A 23,852-nucleotide genomic window follows, 5' to 3' on the forward strand; every position below is an offset into this window, starting at 1 on the left:
AATGACGGAAAATAAATAGATATCACAACTGGTCATAAGCTTTAAATATATGGTTATTTGTTGGACTAAGACTACATGGGAGAGATTATAATATGTAAAGGCTGTAACACCCAGTGTTGTAGACACAGAACAATTGAAAATGGAGGGGGGATGAGGATAACAAATACAAAAAGTTTCAAATCGTTTTCAGTTATCATAATTGGTAGTGAGTATATTCTTATTCTGAGAGATTTGCATAGAGTAGGATTATACAAATGAGTTATTGTGGAATTTTCTATTTTATTTTTTTAAGTAAATTTATTTTCTTTGAGAGAGAGAGAGAGAGAGAGAGCACAAGCAAGGGAGGAGCAGAGAGAAGGAGAGACAGAATCCCAAGCAGGCTCCATGTAATCAGCACAGAGCCCAAGGTGGGGCTCAAACTCACGAACTGTGAGATCATGACCTGAGCCAAGATCAAGAGTTGGATGCTTAACGAACTGTGCTACCCAGGCACCCAGGAATTTTTTATTTCTACTGACCTTGTGTCCTTGAGAATCAGAAGTGTCAGTATGAAATACCAAGATGTAATATAGATGAAATTAAGTGAAAACCCTGTAGTCCTAAATTAGAAATATCAGTAGTAATAACTCATGATGTCCATTGATGTACTAGGTCTAGGAAATAATAGCCAACTCGCTAACAATGAGCATGCCTACCACCCAGATTGTTTTGAAATCCAACTTCCTGCTGAAAGAAACCAGAGCTTCTTGAGAAATGGCTGATTGCATATCTGGGGCAGAAAATACAAAATGAGCTTGTAACTTCTTGATATACCAGATAACGAGAAAGCTCTCAAAGTTTAAACGGTCGTGTCAAAAGGACTCAGTTGTCAACGTAAGCAGGCTCTCACTGGCCAAAGATGGGAAAATTTGAGCTTCAACAATGATAGCAATTTTAATGGATTGAAATTTATCAAAATATATTTAAATCCACAAGTCTATAATAAAAATGATAATTCTCCATTTTCACGGGATGGTAAGGAACCAATTTATTATCTTAAAAACTGATAAATAAATGGAAGTAATCAAACATTTATCTTGACTTTCTTATATGAAATGTACCACAGTATGAGCAAATCCTAGATGAGGGAAGTATCTCTTTACAAAAATATTCCAACTAATAAATGAAAAAGAAATGATAGAATCAGAGTATCACCATTTTACAATCCCCAATAAATTAATAGATCTAGCCAATTGAGCATCAGTAGCTACCATCATCACAAAAGGAGAGACATCATGTCTCTGATGAAAGCATATACCACCACCTACCATCTGGTCAGAGATGTAATCTGAATCTGATCAAGTCTCTGGATCCAGCTGCAAATTAGTATGAAATACAAAGGACAGAAGAACAGAATTAACTCACCATGAGTATACAGTCAGCAAAATCCTGACTGTGAAGCTACACATCAAACAGCCCTCATACTCATCTGGCAAAAGATGAAAGAAATATAAGGGGAATCTATGGATTAAAAGAGATTTATCAGACATAATCAAGTTTTTTTTTAATTGGGAAGATTAAACTGTGCTGTGTAGAAATGAACACTTGGGTGATAAAAGACATAAATCAAGACAGCAAAGCAAATTACTATAAAAGTCAAGATAGTAATCTTTGGAAAGAGACAGAAAGCTAAGATTGAGATGGGATATGCAGAGGGGCACCTGTGGAAGGTAAGCAAAGCTTTGTTTTTTGACTTGGATGGTAGATGTATGAGTATTGATCTTATGATGATCCACTAAACTTTATATTTGTTTTTGTATGGTTTTCTGTATCTGTGTTTTATTTTGTATAATCAAATGCTTTTTTAAAAAAGATATGCAGGCAAATTTAGAGAAATGAAAAATAGGCTATTCATTGCCAAGGACTCCAAGGAAATGGGGAGTGACTGCTAATGGTTACAAGATTTCTTTTTGAGGTGATTAAAATGTTCTGAAATTGATTGTGGTATTGGTTGCACAACTATAATACTAAGAAATGATTGAATTGTATACGTAGTTGAATTGGATAGTATGTAAATTATATCTCAATAAAGCTGATATATAGACATAAATATATACATATCTAACATTAGACAGGCATAATATAGATAGATATGTAAGGATACCACATTGATAGTGGTTAATTAGGGAAAGAATGGAGGTAAGCCAAAGATGATGCTCACTTTCTATAAAAGTATTTCTGAATTGACTATTTTACAATGATCACATGTTGCCTTCACTTTTAAAAGCAATCGTGAACATTAGTGCTGTTAATAGAATTTCTGCAATCATGGAGATGTTCTGCATTTGCATTGTGCAATACAACAGCCACTAGCCACATGTTAGAAATGTGGCTAGTGAGGCTAAGGAAATTATTTTTTAATGTTATTTAATATTAATATTAATTAAGTTTAAATAGCCACACGTGGTTAGAGGTTACCATATTGGACAACACAGCTCTAGAACATGAAGTCAGAAGAAAACCTACTCTTCCATATCCCAGTATCACAAGGCCCAGGAGGTAGGTGTGAGTCTGTGTGTTTTCCAGGACGATTCACTCGCCATCTGAATATTGTTTCCATCAACGCCTTTGAGGATGACATTTTAACCAAGATTTTCAGTTCAATTGCTGACTGGCACTTTGGGAAAGGGTTTGACGTGATGTTCTTAAGGTAAGAGATTCCTGTGTCTTCCACAATATTGGCCTGGGATCCTCAGTTTTAGCCCCTCTTTGATGGATTTGCCTTCCCCTTCCTCCTAAGGTATGGAAAGATGCTGGTACAAGCTACTATGACAATTTATAAAGCTGCGGTGGAGAATTTCTTGCCAACTCCCTCTAAGTCACATTACGTCTTTAACCTGCGGGACTTTTCACGGGTTATCCAAGGGGTACTGCTCTGCCCTCACACCCACCTGCAGGTCAGACACTATCATTTCTCTTATCCAGTTCATTCAGCAATATCCTTGGCTACATGGAATCAATAGTGATAATAGTAATTGCTAACTTTTATTAAGCTTTTATTTATGCTAGGCATTGTGCTAAGTATTTTATAAGCATTATCTTGTTTAATACTCAGTCAACCCCAGGATTTAGAAACTAAGAACTACCACCTCAGGTACCACTCAAATAATTAACTCTGGATTTTCAGGATATAGAAAAATTTATCCGGCTTTGGATTCATGAGGTTTATCGGGTCTTCTATGACCGTCTGATTGACGATGAGGACAGACAGGTCTTCTTCAACATGGTGAAGGAAACCACATCCAACTGCTTCAAGCAGACTGTGGAGAAGGTAAGCCAGACCCTCTGAGCATTTGGCATCAGAAATGGCCCCAAATATTTGACTATGTTAGTCTCAGATTTCAGGTTTCCTTCCTCATGGAGACTCAGCTCTGCTCTCTGAATCTCAGGAGATGGGATTGAGTCAACTAGTCACCTGATTTGGTGATATTTGGCCCAATTTTGCTTCACTTCCCTGATAACATATACGTTTGGATCCATTCAAAGTGGTTTATGATCTGATGTAATTGTTTATAATTAACTTAAAATACATTGTTAAGGTTAATTAATTTGTGAGTTGAGAAATGAACCGTGAAATTTTTATGGTTTGATCAACATCCTACTTGATCTTCAGGTAGAAGACTATCATAGTTTCCCATTTGTAAATATTTTCTCTTTTCCCTTTTGATGTAAGAAAAGTTGTTTTTAAGCCTATGTGTTTACATAGTATAGTTTTACCTCTATTTTTAAGAAGCTGTGATTTCTCCACAGAAAAATTGTGAGTGTTTCATGTTGTATCTAGAGGCCAAGTGCTGTAGCACTGTCAGGTTCTAATATCAGGAAGAGAAAGCACCTAGAACATTCCCACTCTAGCCACAGAGTGGGGATCAGGGGTAGCACCTGTACCTCTCTTTGGTGAAGGAGCAAGTTTATTGAAAAAATGGTGCCATCCTTCAACTACCACTGGGATCTCACAATCTGACCACCAACATTTTAGCCATTTGGCAAACAGATTGACTCTCACTTTCATGCTTTTTTCTCTAATGTCCTTTCATTAAAGTCTTTACAACCAGCAGATCCATCTATTATGTTTTTAAAAAACTATTAAAGAATGCTGACTTTGGAGAATATGCTCAGAGGAACCACTCATATCTCTTGTTCCCTCCCTCTGTACCTCACACCGTCATCTTGGTTGGGCCACTGGCTGAATGCCTGGCTGAGATTTACCTTTCCCACAGGTCCTCATTCACCTGTCACCCACTGGAAAGATTGTCGATGATAATATCCGTAGCCTCTTCTTTGGAGATTTCTTTAAGCCAGAAAGTGACCCAAAAATCTATGATGAGATCACTGACTTGAAACAGCTCACGGTGGTCATGGAGTACTACCTAGAAGAGTTCAACAACATCAGCAAGGCCCCCATGTCCTTGGTCATGTTCAGGTTTGCCATTGAGCACATCTCCAGGATCTGTAGGGTCCTGAAACAGGACAAAGGCCACTTGCTTCTGGTGGGCATTGGGGGCAGTGGGAGGCAGAGTGCCAGCAAACTGTCCACATTCATGAACTCATACGAGCTTTATCAGATCGAGATCACCAAGAACTACTCAACCCACGACTGGCGGGAGGACCTGAAGAAGATCATGCTGCAGGTCGGAGTGGCCACCAAAAGTACCGTATTCCTCTTTGCTGATAGCCAGATCAAGGATGAATCATTCGTCGAGGACATCAACATGCTTCTGAACACAGGAGATGTGCCCAACATCTTCCCGGCTGACGAAAAAGCTGACCTTGTAGAGAAGATGCAAATGGCAGCTAGGACAGAAGGCGAGAAGATCGAAGTCACTCCTCTTTCGCTGTATAACTTCTTTATTGAGAGGGTGAAAAAGAACCTTCACATTGTCCTTGGTAAGAAGAAGTAAACTCACTTTGCCCTTTTCCTCGGGGTGTTTCGGGGTCTCCTGTGCCTAAATTTGGTCCTCTTACAGTGGTATGAGGATTGATCCAGCCATGGCACTCACCCAGGGCTTTATGGCTGAATTTCTGTGGAAACTTACCCTTCCTTGAACAACTATTTTAAACCTGTTTCACTCTTCTCAATTCTCTGAATTCTTCTCTGAACCTTTTCCTTCCTTTTAGTGCATTACCCTGGTGGCCTCACATCTGGAGTTCTCTCTGTGAATGACATCCCCAATCTATCCAGAAACCGAGGCATTCTATTTAATACTTTTCTCTCGCGTTACCATGTCCTGTCAATTTTTACCTCCTTGGTCTCTCTCATATCCACCCATTTATCTCCATCTCCACTATGTTTGCACTAGCTAAACTGCCAGCATCTTGCCCAGCCTCATCTCTGCAACCTTCTAACTATTCTATGTGCACTCTTGTCCATTCCAAACCTTTCTATTCCACTGACCCAGAATGGGTTTTTTCCCATGTACTGCAAATATGAACATTGTGTACACACACACACACACACACACACACACACACACACACACACATTAAAACACTTAAAATGCTTTCTATCAGGATAAACACCAAAATTCCTAATCTATGGATTTATAAGGCCACCTGCCATACTGTCCCCTGTATCCTTTCCACTCTCCTCTCAAACCAAGCTCCCCCTTCTCTCTCTGTTCTTCACCTACAATGACCTCCTCACACTTCCCACCTGTGCATCATGCTTCCTCCTACCACACTGAAACCAAATAAAAAATGAATGGAATTTATCCAAAATTTGTGCTTGGATGGAGATGGGGTCAGAAACAAGCCGATGGCCCCACTCAACTTCCGTAAATAACTGTGTATGGGTCATCCATGATTCCCTTATATCTGAGTCAGCACAAATAGAGAAAGAGGATCAAAGGGCATAAACCATGCTGGCTAAGTGATGCAAAAGATCTGGAAAGGAGAACAATAGGTATGGGAGGCCAGTCAGAAGTCTATTATAATATACTAAATTCCCATCACAAAGTTGCATGGAAGTATCCGATGATTCTGCTGTGCTTCTCAGGCACTCATCGTAACTATTCCCATTATACCCCTGGAGTACCAACAGGAAACCAACCCCTTACCCACCAGAATCCTTGGAAAAACCTGCCTGCCTCTTTGCCTTGGAGGAAGGAAACTAACCAAGTCTGCTTTTCATTAGCCATGAGCCCAATTGGGGACGCCTTCCGGAACCGCCTGCGGATGTTCCCTTCACTGATCAATTGTTGTACGATTGATTGGTTCCAGTCCTGGCCCACAGATGCCCTGGAGTTGGTAGCCAACAAATTTCTGGAAGATGTGGAGCTTGATGACAATATTCGGATAGAGTAAGCATTAGCTGCATTTTAGTACCCCAACCAAATAGTCCAAATTGAAAATCCAGATATTGGCTGTATTGTTACTATTGTTTTATGATTTCTTGATTTATATATAGAAAATCCCATTTAGGGGCCCCTGTGTGGCTCAGTTGGCTGGGCATCCAACTCTTGAATTTGGCTTAGGTTATGATCCCAGGGTTGTAGGATTGAGCCCTACTTTGGGCTCCATGCTGAGCGTGGAGTCTGCTTAAGATTCTCTCTCTCTCCCTCTCCCCTACTCTTTCTCCCTCTCTCTCTAAAAATTAAAAATTAAAAAAAAGATTTAAAAAGAGAAAATCACATTTATTTAGATATTTAATAAAACACCTTTGCTGAAAAAGAATGAAATTTCATTGTTCAGAATTGTCCTGGGGATGCACTGTTGTCATAGCTATGAGAACCTTGCTCTAATAATATAGCAATTTCAATCATTTTAGAGCATGCATTCTCGGTAGGGATGACATTGCTACCAAGGGGATGAAAACCGGTTGTTTTGAGAGTGAAAAAAAACTTACTCTTTTATGTATAAAGCACAGATATACAAAAAACAACCCCAAAATGCCCTTAATTTTGGCTAGAGTAAGGGAAGAGATGAGAATGTGGTCCACCTGGGTGCCCCATATGAAGGCAGTAGTCACATTATCTGCCTTGTCTGACTCTATATCCTTAGTGCCTAGCAGGTTCCTGGTACATAGTAATTCAATGGCTATTTAGTAAATGAATGAATGGAAAATGAAAAAGTAGGTAGGGGTCAGAGTATTAATCCCTATAAATTCCTCCTTAAGAACTTTGAACTTTAGGGGCGCCTGGGTGGCGCAGTCGGTTAAGCGTCCGACTTCAGCCAGGTCACGATCTCGTGGTCCGGGAGTTTGAGCCCCGCGTCAGGCTCTGGGCTGATGGCTCAGAGCCTGGAGCCTGTTTCCGATTCTGTGTCTCCCTCTCTCTCTGCCCCTCCCCCGTTCGTGCTCTGTCTCTCTCTGTCCCAAAAATAAATAAACGTTAAAAAAAAAAAAATTTTTTTTAAATTAAAAAAAAAAAAAAAAAAAAAAGAACTTTGAACTTTATTCTCTAGGCCACAAGACCCTTAACTTGGGTCCATGGGCTCAGGGATAGAATTCAGAGGGTCAGTTAATGTGAATGGAGAAAAATTATAATGTTCATTTTCATTGACATCCAACTGGTATTTTACATTTCCTTAAATGATGAATGTAGGCAGTAAACCCCAGTAGGATTAGCAGGACTTGTTACCAATCGGAGTCCCAGTTGTGTGTGTGTGTTTTAAATAACACATTCAGTCTTTACAGATGCATTAGTGTATCATTTCCTTCAAAGTTGTGGTAGTTTTCAGACCTGTTGCCTCATCTTATTATTTAATGCAGAGTCAGCAAGCCATGATCCACTGACCAAGTCCAGTCTACAGCCTGTTTTTATAAATCAAGTTTTGTTGGAACTCAGCCATGCCATTTTTTTCCCCACACAACAGCAGCAGAGTTGAGTAGTTACCACTACTCAACCATGTGACCCGTTGATTTTTACTATTTGGCCCTTTCCAGAAAAAGTTTGCTGACTGCTGATATATTGCAAATTTGTTTTTTAAAATATTTTGAAAATGGGGGCATCTGGGTGGCTCAATTGGTTAAACGTCTGACTTCAGCTCAGGTCATGATCTCATGGTTTGTGAGTTTCAGCCCCGCATCAGGCTCTGTGCTGACAGCTCAGAGCCTGGAGCCTGCTTCAGATTCTGTGTCTCCCTCTCTTTCTGCCCCTACCCCACTCATGCTCTGTCTCTCTCTCTCAAAACTGAAAAACAGTAAAAAAAAAAAAAATCAATATTTTGAAAATGATTTCAACATAATTGGTTCCTTTTGTAATTTTATGTATTTTTTTATGATTTTGGGACTATCATTCTGCAAAATCCAGAGGCTTCACCAGACTACCTAAGATTAAGAACTCTTACTCAAAGCTCTGGTGATTCCCCAAAGTGACCAGAAATAGAAATTACTTGCTCGAAAATCATTCTAGTAGGAATATATATCTCTCCAAACCTTCTTGCAGCTCTGTTGGCCTGTCTCTGAGAATTTGGGACTCTAGCAGGCGAAAGTCAGTGTGTACCTTCTCACATCCTCACATCTGTAGCCAAAGCTGTGGTAGGTCTCTCTAGAGGACGTTGGGATTGCCTAACCATCCTCGTGTCCTTGGTAGGGTCATCTCCATGTGCAAATATTTCCAGGAAAGTGTGAAGGACCTGTCACTTGATTACTATAACACACTTCGCAGACACAACTACGTCACCCCCACTTCCTACCTCGAACTGATCCTAACCTTCAAGACGCTCCTGAATACCAAGAGGCACGAGGTTGAGATGATGAGGAACCGTTACCTGACAGGTCTGCAGAAACTAGAATTTGCATCTTCACAGGTGAGCACTGCCAAAGTAGAAGAGAGACAAAGAGGTCCAGGCTTAGGTGGGTACAGTGAGGCACTTGTTCAGGTGCAGAGTTCAAGAGGTCACTACATAAGGACAGCATCTGCACCTCTTCTTGTAGAGCTTTACCTTGCTTGCCTCAGCCTAAACCCAGCCCTCAGAGATTCTGTCTTTCTTTAAGATCTTGATATCTTGTTCATCATGGATGAACCCTGAATGCATTATTTCACCCCTTGGAGCCTCAGTTTGATCTGAGGGGGGAAAATAGTTTTCACATCATAGGGCTATTACAAAGGTTAAATGGGCTAACACAAGTGCAGCCCATAGCAAAATACCTGGCATATGAATTAGTAATTAATTTGTGCTTGGAGCCACTTGAAAAACCATCTAAAATGAGAGCTGTATAAATGGATGGATTTTCAGCACCAATAAAGAACTGAGCTAATTGAGGTTCGCAGTAGGTTGACCTGCCGCTGAGTACAGCAAACCCACTAGCACTACGACACAAGGATGGGGGAGAACAGCAGAGGTGGCCTCCCTCGTTCTGTTCCTGGGGGTCCCTGGCTCTTAGAGAGGTTTTGAAAATTGGATTCTGTCCAGGCAAGGGTGAGCAAACCATGTTGTTAGAGGAGCAGCAAGGCAGTCTAGACCAGAAAAGAGAATGATGGTGCCAGTTAACATTCCTTGAGCCCTTCCATATGACAGTGCTGTGTATGAGGAAAGTACTGTTACCATTTCCATGTTACACACAAAGAAACCACGATGCAGAGAGACCAGGAGACTTGCCAAAATCACACATGCAGGCTCGTGAGTAGCCAGTGTGAACAGTCAGGCCAAAACTGAAACTCTGTTCTGCATGATTCCAGAACCTGTGCTCCTAATCAGGCTAGCATGCTGTGCTTCTCCCACATGCTTGTGGTAGCAGGATTATGAAACCTTCCTCAGATATGCATCTGAGCTGCCTTAGAAGGTAGAATCAGGGCCAGTAGGTGAAAAATGGCACAAATGTCCTGAGAGGGAGTGAGCCCTCCACCATTAGAGGAACTCAAGCGGAGGTCAGAAAACTACTTGACAGGAATGCTCTAGAAGGCATTGACTCTTGGAAAAAATGATCTTGAAAGTTTCTTCTACCCTAGGTATCTCATGTATGCTTCCTTCACAGACTAAAAAAAAAAAAAAGTAGGAGTTTTTTTTTTTCTAACTTGCTTCTGTTTTATCTCTTCCTGCCCCCAACACTGAAATGTAGGGTCAAGAGCACAGGAGGAAACTGTACCTTTTAAAAAAAATTTTAAGTTTACCATTTTATGTCTAGTGCCTAGCACCTGTACTTGAAAATTTACAGTACATAGTATGAATTCAGTAACTAAGTATTGAAAGATCAAAGAGAGAGACTCCAGCCAACAAATACATACCCAGGACCATGTTAAAATAATTAGTATTTTCTGCATATATCATAGGTTGGAGAATGGTTTCAACTCTTGCCAACTATGCCATTCTCAGTGATGATAGAGCTGACGCTGCCCCCCCCCCCCACTTCTTGCTAGGTGGCAGTTATGCAAGTAGAACTGACTGCTCTCCAGCCTCAGCTCATCCATACCTCCGAGGAGACCGCCAAGATGATGGTGAAAATTGAAGAGGAGACAAAAGAGGCTGATGCCAAGAAACTTCTGGTGCAGGCGGATGAAAAAGAAGCCAACGCTGCTGCTGCCATTGCTCAAGGAATCAAGGTATAAAAAGCCAAAGAGGAAAGGGAGGGAACCAGCATTTTCTGGGTTCATCCATGATCTCACAAGAGCCTGACAAAGTCCTGCACAGTGTATGTGGTCAGACCCATCCTGCAGGGAAAAGTGGGGTCTGAAGAAGACAACTGACTTTCATACATCACACAGCTAGTAAGTGGTGAAGCAAGTCTTTGTGACACCTGGCTCTCTCCAGGAAGCATTACTGTTTTCCGAATATTCTCCATCTCACTCAGAGTCAAGACCTACAAGACCCAACATGATCTAACCTCATCTCATTACCTTCCCTTCATTCACTCTGCTCTGGCCACTCTGGCGTCCTAACTATTCCTCGGATAAGTGCAAAGGCACACTCCCACCCCAGGGCCCTTGCACTGGATGTCCCTCTGCCTGTCTCCTCCACCTCCATCATCTTTTGCTCAGATGTGCCTGGTATGTTACAGGGGTGGAATAAATCATTGTCAAATAACAGAATGTTGACCCTAGAAGATGCCACTTGAAGGTGATTCTTGTATCAAAGAATAGCCCTGGGCAGGGCTTCCCCTACATTCTGATATTAGAAGAAAATCTGATTAACATTCATGTGATGCTATATATTTCTCAGCCCTTTCAATTGCACAATTCCATTTGAGTGTCACAACTGCCTTGGACTTGGGAATGACAGGTATCAGTATCTGAGAGTTAATGACATTGAAGTTCAGTGGTGAAGTGATTTCTCAGAGTTGCACAGCTAGTTAGTGGGTTTAGCGCTGTTGGCACTTAGCTCAAGATAATTGTCCCTATTCAGAATTAGAAAATCCTTTTGACCATTCTTCATAAAAGAGCTTGAATAGGAAGTAGCTTATGTCTGGATTCTAGGTTAAATACATCATGGGGCACCTTCTTGAAAAGGACAGGTGTTATAGACTGGCTTTTCTCCAGTGAGTCCTGAGACCTGGCCTCTCATAGGTTCCTTTAGATCCAATCCCTGATCTCAGAGTCACACAGTGAAGGTCCTGGGTGAGAGAGGTGTGCTCATTCATGTCCCAGTGGCATAGACAAGAGGCCACTGGAACCATAGAAGATGGTGACCACCAGGAACCATAATCCAGCAGGTGTTTTGCCATTCTGTGACAAGATGATAGTAATAGCTACTACTCTTAAGCACCACGGTGGTTTCTTGCAGTCCTTCATTTAACAAATACTTACTGAACACTTGCTGTGTGCTAGTGCCTTTCCAGGCAGTGGGGGGTGAAGAGTGAACAAGACAGACAAAATCCCTTCCCTCGTAGAGACTGTATTCTCTCATACTTGATATACCATTGCCTTTTATCATTGCAGCAGCCCTGCAAGGCAAATGATACCATTCCCAGCTTACATATAAGGAAATTATGGTACTGGAACTTAAATGATTTGTCCAAGGTCATGTGGCTACCAAGTGACTGAATTTGGGAGTGTATATTTACCCTGTGACACACACAGTATTTTTTTTAAGTCTGAAGCAATCTTAAACTTTTAAAAGTTAGGAGATTTCAAGTAAAAATTGTGAATGTTCAGTTTTTCTTGGGGAAAAAAAATCAAGCATTCTGGCAACATTGGACCTGCATTTCTGGGTTACACCCATCAGCAGTATTGAATAGATGATGCCCCATGTGTCTTCCAGTTCCCCAAAGCCCCACCCAGCCCACTTCCCACAGTCACATCATGGGCCTGGCCCCTGTAGGCACAGGAATTTGCAGTTCCTCCGTGGTTTAATATTATAATTGGGCACATCAGGCTCAGTATTTTTTCTGTCCCTTTTCTAACCTCAGTTTTCTTGCCTATTAAGTGGGGATAGTAAGAGAAAAACAGGTAAATTTTGTAGCACATGTCCAGCACACAGAGTTTAGTGGTGCATATTCTCCAAAACTGTTCTTTACCTTGTACCAAGTGGATTTACCTATTTTTTTTTTAATTTTTTTTTCAACGTTTATTTTTTTGGGGACAGAGAGAGACAGAGCATGAATGGGGGAGGGGCAGAGAAAGAGGGAGACACAGAATCGGAAACAGGCTCCAGGCTCTGAGCCATCAGCCCAGAGCCTGACGCGGGGCTTGAACTCACGGACCGCGAGATCGTGACCTGGCTGAAGTCGGACGCTTAACTGACTGTGCCACCCAGGCGCCCCATGGATTTACCTATTTAATAAAGGACAGCCTCTTTCCAAATATGGGTACCATCACTGGATTCTACTCCACAATGTCAGGGGAAAACAGGGACTTGCTGGAGCAGGAGGGAGGGAGGTGACATGGAGACGGCCCACCACACCCATTCCTGGGCAGTAAACTGCTACTTTGGGTTTCAGTGTCAAGGGTAAGGTCTGATGTTTTGTCATGTCATCCCTGAGTGTCGGAAATGACACCCTGGAGGTGAGTCAGGAGGTGTACCCAGGAAGGAGGAAGATGCTGTGCTTGCTCTGAGTTTTCCTTAGGACCAGAACCCCTCCTTGAACTTCTCAGAGCTACAGTCCCTCTCTATACAAGGATTATAATTTCCTCCTATCTCCTCCCACCCCTAGAAAGGAGGTAACCTGGGAAAGCCCCCAGTGTGGTGGCCTCTGCAGCAGAGAGGCTCAGCCATGCAAGTGGAATCTATCCAGGGACAGTGAGGAGACTGGCAGAGAAAGAGGCCCAAATACTTGCTTCCCAAGTACAATAATTCACTTACAGCAGTCATTTCTTTTAAGTGAATGAATCATTTCTTTTCCCCCTAATGAGGATAATAACTGATTCCAGAATTGCTGCAGAGTTGATTGTGTTTCTTGAGAGTGTACCATGCTTTATACCTTTCAAAGGGCCCTGCTGCTCCTTGAATTGCTAAGCAACTGGGGTCATTTTTAATCAATGTTTTTTATCATAGAAACAAATGATGTAACAGTAATAACACGTATGAAAGATTATTTAAGAACTCAGCTTTAACATCTTTTTGATTTCCCAAGTTTCCTTCTAGCCCCTGTCTATACACATGGATAGTTTTATATTATTGCAGTCATAACATAATTGCAATTTGCATCATGCTTATTTATTTCCTTAACATCCTATCACACCTGTTTTTTCAAAATGTCACATAATCATTTCAGTGACCATTTTAAGTAAGTTCTCTCATCAAGTAGCCATTCCCCCATTGGGCACCAAAGTCTGTTCCTTCCTGCCATGTTTTCGGTTTCGAGAGTGTAAGCTGGAGTCTCTCAACAGAGCTGTGTGTCAGAATCACCTCTGGAGTTTTAAAAAGGCGGTGCCGAGGCCTCGCCCAGATTGAATGAATCAGAATCTCGGGGTGTGGGGCCTGACCCTGAGGATGGCCTTAAATGTTCTTCGGTGACTCTGAGGCAGAACCAGCGTTGAGAATCACTGTACACACAGTCTTTTTTTTTTTTATATGATCTTTTTTTTTTTTTATGAAATTTATTGACAAATTGGTTTCCATACAACACCCAGTGCTCATCCCAAAAGGTGCCCTCCTCAATACCCATCACCCACCCTCTCCTCCCTCCCACCCCCCATCAGCCCTCAGGTTGTTCTCAGTTTTTAACAGTCTCTTATGCTTTGGCTCTCTCCCATTCTAACCTCTTTTTTTTTTTTCCCTTCCCCTCCCCCATGGGTTCCTGTTAAGTTTCTCAGGATCCACATAAGAGTGAAACCATATGGTATCTGTCTTTCTCTGTATGGCTTATTTCACTTAGCATCACACTCTCCAGTTCCATCCACGTTGCTACAAAAGGCCATATTTCATTTTTTCTCATTGCCACATAATATTCCATTGGTACACACAGTCTTATAATTAGAGCCTTTTTGCATCACTTGACAAACAAGCTTGCTGGTACCCAGGCCTTGCTCCTTAGGAAAGGGAGCAGAGCTCCTGGGCCACTGGAGGACAAGAAGCCTGTGCGGGCCACTGGTTGTCTGGCACATGATAAGAAAGGAACATGAACTATTGGTGGCACCTGTGGGAACCTGGGATTATTGAAATTCCATCAAGAATCCAAAGCTGTGGCTGAGCCAACACCTTTGTTCTCTGCCACCAACTTTATCTGAAGCTGACCATGAGAAACAGCAGGCTTTGGTTTCAGTTCTTTTCCTCTTGCATTGCACTCTGGCACTTATCCTAGGACTGAAGAGGGAGCAAACTGAGTTACCCCTGGGACTGGGCCATTTTTGCCATCTGAAGCGGAGCATTTCATTTTGATATTGGGAACATCTGACGTGGTTCATGGAGGGCATGGGTGTTGTTTTAGTATAATAAAGCCAAACAAAACATTGATGCAAGTTTATTTAAAAATCAGAAAACCTAAAATAAAGAATCCATGATATATACACATGAAGATACATACAAGTGCATGCAAGAAGGTGATGCCACCTTTATTTTGTTTGCCTACAATACACCTGTGGGATATGGACTTCAACACATGCTGCTTTGCCTGAGAATTGTTGTTCTCTTGTGAAGCTTCATTTCAGCTGTGGCTGTGTGACCATTTGTAGGGCAGGGCAACCAATAGAGTATTCACAGAGTGTGAACCAGGGTCCCAAAGTTGGAGCTTCATGACTGGGGATAACTCATTTTGCCTACTGAGACCTTGTTTTTATTTTTGTTTATTTGGTAATTAGATTACTAAATAGCCTATAAGGTCCCTTCCAGTTCTAAAATCTTACAATGCTAAGCTTGCTTTAAAAAAAAATTGAGGGGTGCCTGGGTGGCTCATTCAGTTAAGCGTCGGACTTCAGCTCACATCATGATCTCATGGTTTGTGGGTTGGAGCCCTGTATCAGGCTCTGTGCTGACGGCTCAAAAATGAATAAACATTAAAAAAATTTTTTTAATTGAGATTTAATTCACATACCATTAATAGCTACCTTTTTAAAATTTATTTTGAAAGATAGAGACAGAGAGGGTGGGGAAGGGCAGAGAGAGAGGGAGAGAGAAAATTCCAAGCAGGCTCTGCACTGTCATCACAGAGCCTGATGTGGGGCCTGAACTCATGAAACATGAAATTATGACTTGAGCTGAAACCAAGAGTTGGATGCTTAACTGACTAAGCCACCCAGGTGCCCTCCACCTTTTTAAGTTATGCAATTCAGAGGTGTTTAGTACAGTCACAGAGGTATACACTTATCACCATTAATTCTAGAACATTTTTGTCACCCCACAAGAAACCTAAACCTGTTAGCAGTCACTCATCATTCCTCTCTCCCCCAGCCCTTGACAACCACTAACTCACTTTCTGCCTCTATGGATTTTCCTCTTCTGCACATTTCATGTAAATGGAGCCATATAGCAGGTGGCATTTTGTGTCTGGTTTCTTTCACTTAGCATGTTTTCCATGTTGTCACATGAATCAATACTTCATTCCTTTTTATGACTGAATAATATTTCATTGGATTAATCTCTGTTCCCATTCCTCATCCTTAAACTATTGCCTTAAACTCCACCCTATCCCCAAGCTTCACCTTATCCCTGACTCTACCCCTGCCTCATCTCTGAGCTACAGTACATTCCAGACCTCACCCCATCCCTGACCCTCCCCCACCCCTCCTGCCTATTTTTCCCCCAAGCTTGCCCTAATCCCCTTCCCAGCTGTCACTCAACCCCTGGGCCTCATCCTTTACTCCATTTCTCAACCCATCCTTGATCAGTGGGTGTGAAGTTACCCACTGGATATATCTCTTGGGAACTTGTTTAGAATCCAAAGCTTGATTTTTTTTTTTTTAGACCACAAATCAGGTGAATTCTCAAATGTCCAAGGCATCAAAACCACATCCCTGAAAAGCCATGGATGCCTGCCTGCTGCCACTCAGTAGTTAGAGCCACCCTCCTGTGCAGAACTCCAGGAGGGGGCACCGTCCTGGAAGGACATGGAGGGGCAGGAAGAGCCTCTTCCAGCTTCCTCCAAGAGGTGAGCGCCTGGTGTGCCAGGCACTCATCCCTCTCTGTCCCTGTGCTGCCCACAGAATGAATGTGAGGGGGACCTGGCAGAGGCCATGCCGGCACTGGAGGCTGCACTTGCTGCCCTGGACACCCTGAACCCAGCAGACATCTCACTGGTGAAGTCCATGCAGAACCCGCCCGGCCCTGTCAAGCTGGTCATGGAGAGCATCTGCGTCATGAAAGGGCTAAAACCAGAGAGGAAGCCGGACTCCAGCGGCAGCGGTAAACCCCTTCAGCTCCCATCCCTCCCAGCAGCCTTCACAGGCTGTTTTCCCTGGCAGGAGGGTACCACGCCCCCACCTACCGCCCCAGGCCTGCAAGCAGGGTCTGGAGTCCCAGAAGAGATCAGAAAGGTGCCAGGAGGTGCATACTCATCCACACAGCTCTCTCCTTTCTCACTTCTCTCAATCAGTAGGGAAAAGGCAGGCGTCTTTAGGCAAAGCTGAGCTTAGTCAAGGCCCCTGACTGAAAACCATTACAAAAATGAAGGCTGCAGAGACAAAAGGCTGACACAGAGTAGTGTGTGGTTGTGAGGGTGAGAAACAGAAAGAGCTAGAGAAAGAGAGAAACTGAGAGAAAACCAGAGAAGGAAACGCAGAGAATGAGACCGAGATACAGGGAGATGGAAAGAGATAGGCACCTGGACTCACACGCACATGCTCAGGCATGCATATGTGCACAAAGAGATAATGAACTGGGCGAGATGTGAGGAGGGAGGAAGGCAGAGGGAACGGAAGAAGAGCTAGAAACAGTAAAAGGCAGAGAGAAAGGGGCAAAGGGAGGAAGACAAGGAATCAGAGACTTGGGCATAAGGGAGGAAAGAAAGCTCCTCATATAATTAAACCTAGAAGCATTAGTAGGTATTTGTCCTCCTTAAAATCCAAATTACATGTAGAACTTTGTATTATTAATAACAGTGTCTTAGAGCTAAACAAGGACTTTAAGAACCCATCTCAGTAATTTCTCTGCCTTTTGAATCCTCCTGTCCTGGGAACAGCCCTGATCTTCCTCCATTCCTTCTGAAAGGTTCTAAATCCCTGATCCCTCGTTCAGGAGCCTCTGGCTTCTGCTTCCCACTGACTAACATTTCTTCTTCCCTGATTGGTGGCAGGCCAAAAACCACATGAAGAAGATAGAGGTGATCAGGAATGGACAGGCAGAAAGTGGACTTCACAGGAGAATCCCTTAGGGAAACAGCTGAGGTGTAATAAGTTGACTGAGTAAGAATGAGCTAGTCCAGCACCTCTCCACCCTGTCTGCACCCTAGAACCACCTAGGGAGTGTAAAGAATGCTGAAGCCCGTGCCTGCATTCCTAGAGATTCTTACTCCACTGGTCTTGGGTACAGACTGAGCTGTGTGTGTGTGTGTGTGTGTGTGTGTGTATATATATATATATATATATATTCAGCTTCCAGGTGATCTAAGGTGCAGCCAGGGTGGAGAACTGCCAAGATACGCAAAGTATGGCCAAAGTCACGAAAGTTCATTCTCTTCTTGGATCACTTGATCAGTACAGGACCCACCATCCTCCTTTCTTTTTTTTTTTAATTGAAGTGAATTGTGTGTATTATTCATTTATCCCACACAACTTTAGCCAGAACATTAAGACGGAGCATAAGACCATTTAATTCATTTTGGGTACCTTGAATTTAAATGAACCAGATCATTTTCCTGAATGCAGACAAAAACCTTCATGAGAAATACTTGTTTGGTTACTGTGCTTGCATTAGAAACAGGACACATCTGACCTATTGTACTTAATATGATTTCTCAAGTATAACTTTTTTTGATTAACCTGAGGTTGGCAAGTGTTTACAATGCTGTGAGCCAAAAAGGCTTCTAACTCATTTCCAGCATGTCAACAAAAGGGATGCAGCCCCAGGTGGGATCAAGACTCGCTCAGTCATTGGCAGGATGGGTGCTGAGGAGAATAAGGGCCCTGCTTTGTTTCTGGACAGGGCAAGGATGGCCTTTTCTATAGTTACATGCTGCTTCCCCACCCTTGCTCTTTCTCTTGAGACTCACTCACAGGGACTGATTGGGTACCATCTAGCCCACCTCCCAGTCTTCAAAAGGAGTATTCAGAGGCACCTGGGTGGTTCAGTCAGTTAAGCATCTGACTTCAGCTTAGGTCATGGCCTTATGGTTTGTGAGTCTGAGCCCCACATTGGGAGCCCCACAGCATGGAGCCCGTTTCAGATCCTCTGTCTCCCTCTTTCTGCCCCTCCCCCACTCTGTCACTCTCTGTCTCTCAAAAATAAATAAAACATTAAAATTACACGTTGGATAAATGATGTAAAGGGAATCGACATTCCAGCAGCTGAGATGAAAGAAAATGCTGGGGGAGGGATAGAGTAGCCCAGTGTAGTGATAGAAATCTGGGGAAAGCTCTCAGTGGAAGTAACTTTAAAAAAAAAATTGTTTTTAATGTTTATTTTTGAGGGAGAGAGAGACAGAGTGCAAACAGGGGAGGGGCAGAGAGAGAGGGAGACACAGAATCCGAAGTAGGCTCTATGCTCTGAGCTGTCAGCACAGAGCCTGATGCGAGTCTCGAACTCATGAAACGTGAGATATGGCCTTAGCTGAAGTCTGACATTTAACCCATTGAGCCACCCAGGTGCCCCTCAGCGGAGGTGACAATTGAACTGAAGTCTGGTTGAGAGCCAGCAGATGCTATTTACAGTCTAGGTCAAGGGCTTATGGTAGGGAAGCACTTAAGATCTTTGAGGAGTTGAAGAAGGTTCTGCCTGACTAAAGTCCAAGGAGCAAGGCCTCAGAGATGAGGTAGATGAGTTCAGTGGGCCTTCTGGACCATGGTAAGAAACTTAGATTTTTCTTTTTTTTTTTAATTTAGATTTTATATTTTTAGAGCAATTTTAAGGTCACAGCAAAATTGAGAGAAGGGTACAGAGATTTCTCATATACCCCTAACCCACACACACGCATAGCATCCCCTGTTGTTGTAACAGAGTGGTACATTTGTTAAAATTGATGAACCTATTTTGACACATCATTAATACCCTGAGTCCATAGTTTATATTAGAGTTCACACTTGGTATTGTACATTTTATGGATTTGGACAAATATATAATGACATATATCCATCATTATGGTTATTAAACAGAGTATTTTCCTGCACTAAAAATGTTTGGTAGGACCTTGGATTTTTTTCCCCAAATATGAGTAGCCATTGCAAATCTTGAAGTCTCAGCCAGAATGTCTTAATAACAGTCCAATATCCATTTCTTGTTCCAAATAGGTAAAATGATAGAGGATTACTGGGGAGTTTCAAGAAAGATTCTTGGAGATCTGAAATTCTTGGAGAGTCTTAAGACATATGACAAAGACAACATCCCTCCAACGATCATGAAGCGGATCCGGGAAAGGTTCATCGATCACCCAGATTTCCAGCCAGCTGTCATTAAAAATGTGTCATCTGCCTGCGAAGGTCTGTGCAAGTGGGTGAGGGCCATGGAGGTGTATGATCGCGTGGCCAAAGTGGTGGCTCCCAAACGGGAGCGGCTGAGAGAGGCCGAGGGGAAGCTGGATGCACAGATGCAGAAACTGAACCAGAAGCGAGCAGAACTGAAGCTGGTGGAAGACCGCCTCCAGGCCCTGAATCTTGACTTTGAGGAGATGAACACCAAGAAAAGGACCTTGGAGGAAAACATTGAGATCTGCTCCCAGAAACTGATAAGAGCAGAAAAGCTGATCAGTGGTCTTGGGGGAGAGAAGGACAGATGGACAGAAGCCACCCGGCAGCTGGGGATCCGTTATACCAATCTAACAGGGGATGTGCTATTGTCCTCAGGGACTGTGGCTTACCTGGGGGCCTTTACAGTGGATTATCGGGTAAGGTGTCAGAAGCAGTGGTTGGCGCAGTGTAAGGACAAGGTCATCCCTGGCTCTAGTGACTTCAGTCTCAGCAACACATTAGGAGATCCTGTAAAAATCCGGGCCTGGCAGATTGCTGGGCTGCCCATTGACTCCTTCTCCATTGACAATGGCATCATTGTGTCCAATTCCAGACGCTGGGCCTTAATGATTGACCCTCAGGGGCAGGCCAATAAGTGGATCAAGAATATGGAGAAAGCAAATAAGCTCTCCGTCATCAAATTCTCAGATGCCAGCTATGTGAGGACGTTGGAAAACGCCCTGCAGTTTGGCACCCCCGTCCTGCTAGAAAATGTTGGAGAGGAGCTGGATGCATTTATTGAACCCATCTTGCTCAAGTCCACATTTAAGCAGCAAGGGGTTGAGTACATGAGGCTGGGTGAAAACATCATTGAATACTCCAGGGATTTTAAGTTATATATCACAACCCATTTGAGGAACCCACATTACCTCCCTGAAGTCGCTGTGAAAGTCTGCCTGCTCAACTTCATGATCACACCCTTAGGTCTCCAGGATCAGCTCCTTGGCATTGTGGCCGCCAAGGAGAAGCCAGAACTGGAAGAGAAGAAGAACGAGTTGATTGTAGAAAGCGCCAAGAACAAGAAACAGCTAAAAGAAATTGAAGATAAGATCTTGGAAGTCCTCTCCCTGTCTGAGGGCAACATCCTCGAGGATGAGACTGCCATCAAAGTTTTGTCCTCCTCCAAAATGCTGTCTGAGGAGATATCTGAGAAACAGAAAATTGCTTCAGTGACAGAAACACAGATCGATCAGACTCGGATGGGCTACAAGCCAGTGGCTGTCCATTCTGCCACCATCTTCTTCTGTATCTCTGACCTGGCCCACATCGAACCAATGTACCAGTACTCCCTGACATGGTTCATAAACCTCTATGTGCATTCCCTGGCTCATAGCAATAAAAGTGAAGAACTGGACCGTCGCATTGAGTACATCATCGAACATTTTACCCTCAGCATCTACAACAATGTCTGCCGCTCTCTGTTTGAGAAGGACAAGCTACTTTTCTCTCTCCTCCTCACCATCGGGATCATGAAAGAGAAAAAGCAAATTAATGAGGAGGTTTGGTATTTCCTTCTAACTGGAGGTGTCGCCCTGGACAACCCCTTCCCCAACCCAGTTCCTGAATGGCTGTCCGAGAAGGCGTGGGCGGAAGTGGTTCGTGCCTCGGCATTGCCCAAACTGAAAGGCCTGATGGAACATTTAGAACAAAATGCTGATGAGTGGAAGCTTATCTATGACTCCACCTGGCCCCATGAGGAGACATTCCCTGGATCTTGGAAGTTCCTTCAGGGATTGGAGAGGATGGTAATCCTACGATGTTTGCGGCCTGACAAAATGGTTCCAGCCATTCGGGAGTTCATCGCTGAGCACATGGGCAGTGTCTACATTGAAGCCCCTACCTTTGATCTCCAGGAGTCCTACAATGATTCCAGTTGTTGTGCACCGTTGATTTTTGTGTTGTCTCCAGGTGCGGACCCAATGGCAGGTAAGGGCAGAATGTTGTGTGAAGAACATAAATACCCCAGGATGCATGAATGGATGACAACAGCGTGTCCCTTCCAGCAAGAATCTCAAACTCAGATGCTTTGAAATGTGAACAGTTAACAGGTGAAGGTGAGGGTGAGGCCACTGAATATTTCTTTTCCCACCTAAAGAAAGCAGCTCCTCTTCAGCCCCGAAGCACCATGCCATTCTGATAATGTGAGCCCAGGAAGGCTAGGTCACCTGATTTTTCAAGAGAAATCAGAAATGCAGAAATCACCCATTTTTACATCCTGATAACTCATTCAAATTCTTTCCTAAAAATTGTGAGGGCCAGACCAGGACTAGATTTAGTCTACTGGGTGGTAGTTTATCATCTTCATCCTAAATCATTTTCTAATACTATTGTCTCTCTAAATTAGGCTTTTCTCTTTTCTTTTAATTTTTAAATTAAAGTTTTTTTTAATGTTGGTTTATTTTGAGAGAGGGGGGGCATCTGGGTGGCTCAGTCAGATAAGCATCCGACTTTGGCTCAGGTCATAGTCTCATGGTTCAGGAGTTCAAGCCCCGTGTCGGGCTCTGTGCTGACAGCTCAGAGCCTGGAGCCTGCTTCAGATTCTGTCTCTCCCTGTCTTTCTGCCCCTCCCCACTTGGTGCTCTGTCTCTCTGTCTCTCAAAAAGATAGATAAACATTTAAAAAAGAAGAAACATAGAAAGTGAGAGAGTGTGTGCCTATGCATGCGTGTGAGTTGAGGGGCAGAGAGAGAGAGGGAGAGAGAGAATCCTAAGCAGGTTCTGCACTGACAGTGTGGAGCCCAAAGTGGGGCTCAAACTTATGAACTGTGAGATCATGACTGAACAGAAATCAAGAGTCAGATGCTCAACCAGCTGAACCACCCAGGTGCCCCCAATTAAAGTGTAATGACTAATACTGTGTATAACTGTATATAGTAAAAAAAAAAAAAAAAAAAAATCAATGTGGAAAAGTATAGGACTGTGGCTCCACCAGGGCCATTTTGCCCCCTCAAGGGACATTTGGCAAAGTGGTGAAACGTTTTTTGTCACAAGTAGGGGGTGCTACTAGCATCCAGTAGATTGAGCCCAAAGATGCTACTAAATAAACATCCTGCAGTGCACAGGACAGTCCCCCACAACAAAGGATTATTTGGCCCAAAATGTCACTAGTGCTGAGGTTGAGAAACCCTTGTGTAGAGTGAAAGGTATATCTTCCTCCTAACCCTTCCAGAAGTAACCATTATTACTGGTTTGTGTATCTTTCCAGAAATCAATTATTGCATATTAACAGGTATGAGTTATTGACAGAAATAGATTTGTTTTCTGTTCCGCTGGATCTCAAAGCTTTCATTTTCTCTGTGGCTGAATGAAGAAAAGTACCAGAAATGCAAATGACAAGGTTGCCATTCTTTTGTAACCCCTGAGGTGTTTGACACTTATCCCGGCCTGGATGGAAAGCTGGCAGCTGTGCACCAGGGAGGAGGTCGGAGGAGGGAGCTGAAACGAACTAGTACCCTTTCCACGCTCCCATACCACAGTGTTATTGTCAAAGATAAATTCATGGTCCCTTTCTAGTAGCTTTATTTTAACCCCTATGTCCTTTATGTGGCAGATTTAAATTAGAGCAATGAGGGTAAACCAGGAAAGGTAAAGAGAAATGGAGGAAAGGTCATAGTATGGTCTGTAAAATGATGCTGTGCTGGCAAAGGATGGGCAGTTGTGTCCAGTGGCATATGTTGCATATTCCTGTCTGTCTGTGCTAGAGGTCTGATCAGATTTAACTTGGATAACTTCCCAGGAGACCTCACGGGTACTGTGTCCCTTGTAGTGCCTCACACCAGGAAGCATATACTATCTGATTGTCTTTCCCTTTCTGATTAAGTTTTATCAGTGGACTCAGGCACTGTCATTGTGATCCACCTTCCCATTCTGCTTCCCTTGTAAAGTTTCCCATCGGCCTCACAGCTAATGT

General features: G+C 43.1%; 1 protein-coding gene and 1 long non-coding RNA gene across 6 annotated transcripts in view; one reads left to right on the forward strand and one right to left on the reverse strand.

Annotated features, from left to right (window-relative positions):
• DNAH3 (dynein axonemal heavy chain 3) overlaps positions 1 to 23,852 on the forward strand; it is a 170,856-nt gene that overhangs the window by 125,641 nt on the left and 21,363 nt on the right. For all 5 annotated transcript variants that reach the window (XR_007147732.1, XM_047838156.1, XM_047838154.1 and 2 more), the window contains 9 exons: positions 2,566 to 2,689; positions 2,780 to 2,936; positions 3,167 to 3,310; positions 4,257 to 4,923; positions 6,170 to 6,335; positions 8,568 to 8,784; positions 10,335 to 10,517; positions 16,491 to 16,689; positions 19,728 to 21,869. Coding sequence is in view for 4 of the 5 variants with exons in the window: in XM_047838156.1 (XP_047694112.1) it covers positions 2,566 to 2,689; positions 2,780 to 2,936; positions 3,167 to 3,310; positions 4,257 to 4,923; positions 6,170 to 6,335; positions 8,568 to 8,784; positions 10,335 to 10,517; positions 16,491 to 16,689; positions 19,728 to 21,869 (3,999 nt within the window). In the remaining variant the exon portion in view is untranslated. The remainder of the gene's footprint in view (positions 1 to 2,565; positions 2,690 to 2,779; positions 2,937 to 3,166; positions 3,311 to 4,256; positions 4,924 to 6,169; positions 6,336 to 8,567; positions 8,785 to 10,334; positions 10,518 to 16,490; positions 16,690 to 19,727; positions 21,870 to 23,852) is intronic.
• Positions 1 to 23,852, reverse strand: part of LOC125154245 (uncharacterized) — a 33,282-nt gene that overhangs the window by 6,230 nt on the left and 3,200 nt on the right. The window contains exons 2-3 of the long non-coding RNA XR_007147733.1: positions 5,599 to 5,604; positions 822 to 828 (exon numbers count right to left, since the gene is read on the reverse strand). This is a non-coding gene — a long non-coding RNA (uncharacterized LOC125154245). The remainder of the gene's footprint in view (positions 1 to 821; positions 829 to 5,598; positions 5,605 to 23,852) is intronic.

The sequence above is a fragment of the Prionailurus viverrinus genome, chromosome E3 (assembly GCF_022837055.1).
Source record: "Prionailurus viverrinus isolate Anna chromosome E3, UM_Priviv_1.0, whole genome shotgun sequence".
Taxonomy (NCBI): Eukaryota; Metazoa; Chordata; class Mammalia; order Carnivora; family Felidae; genus Prionailurus; species Prionailurus viverrinus.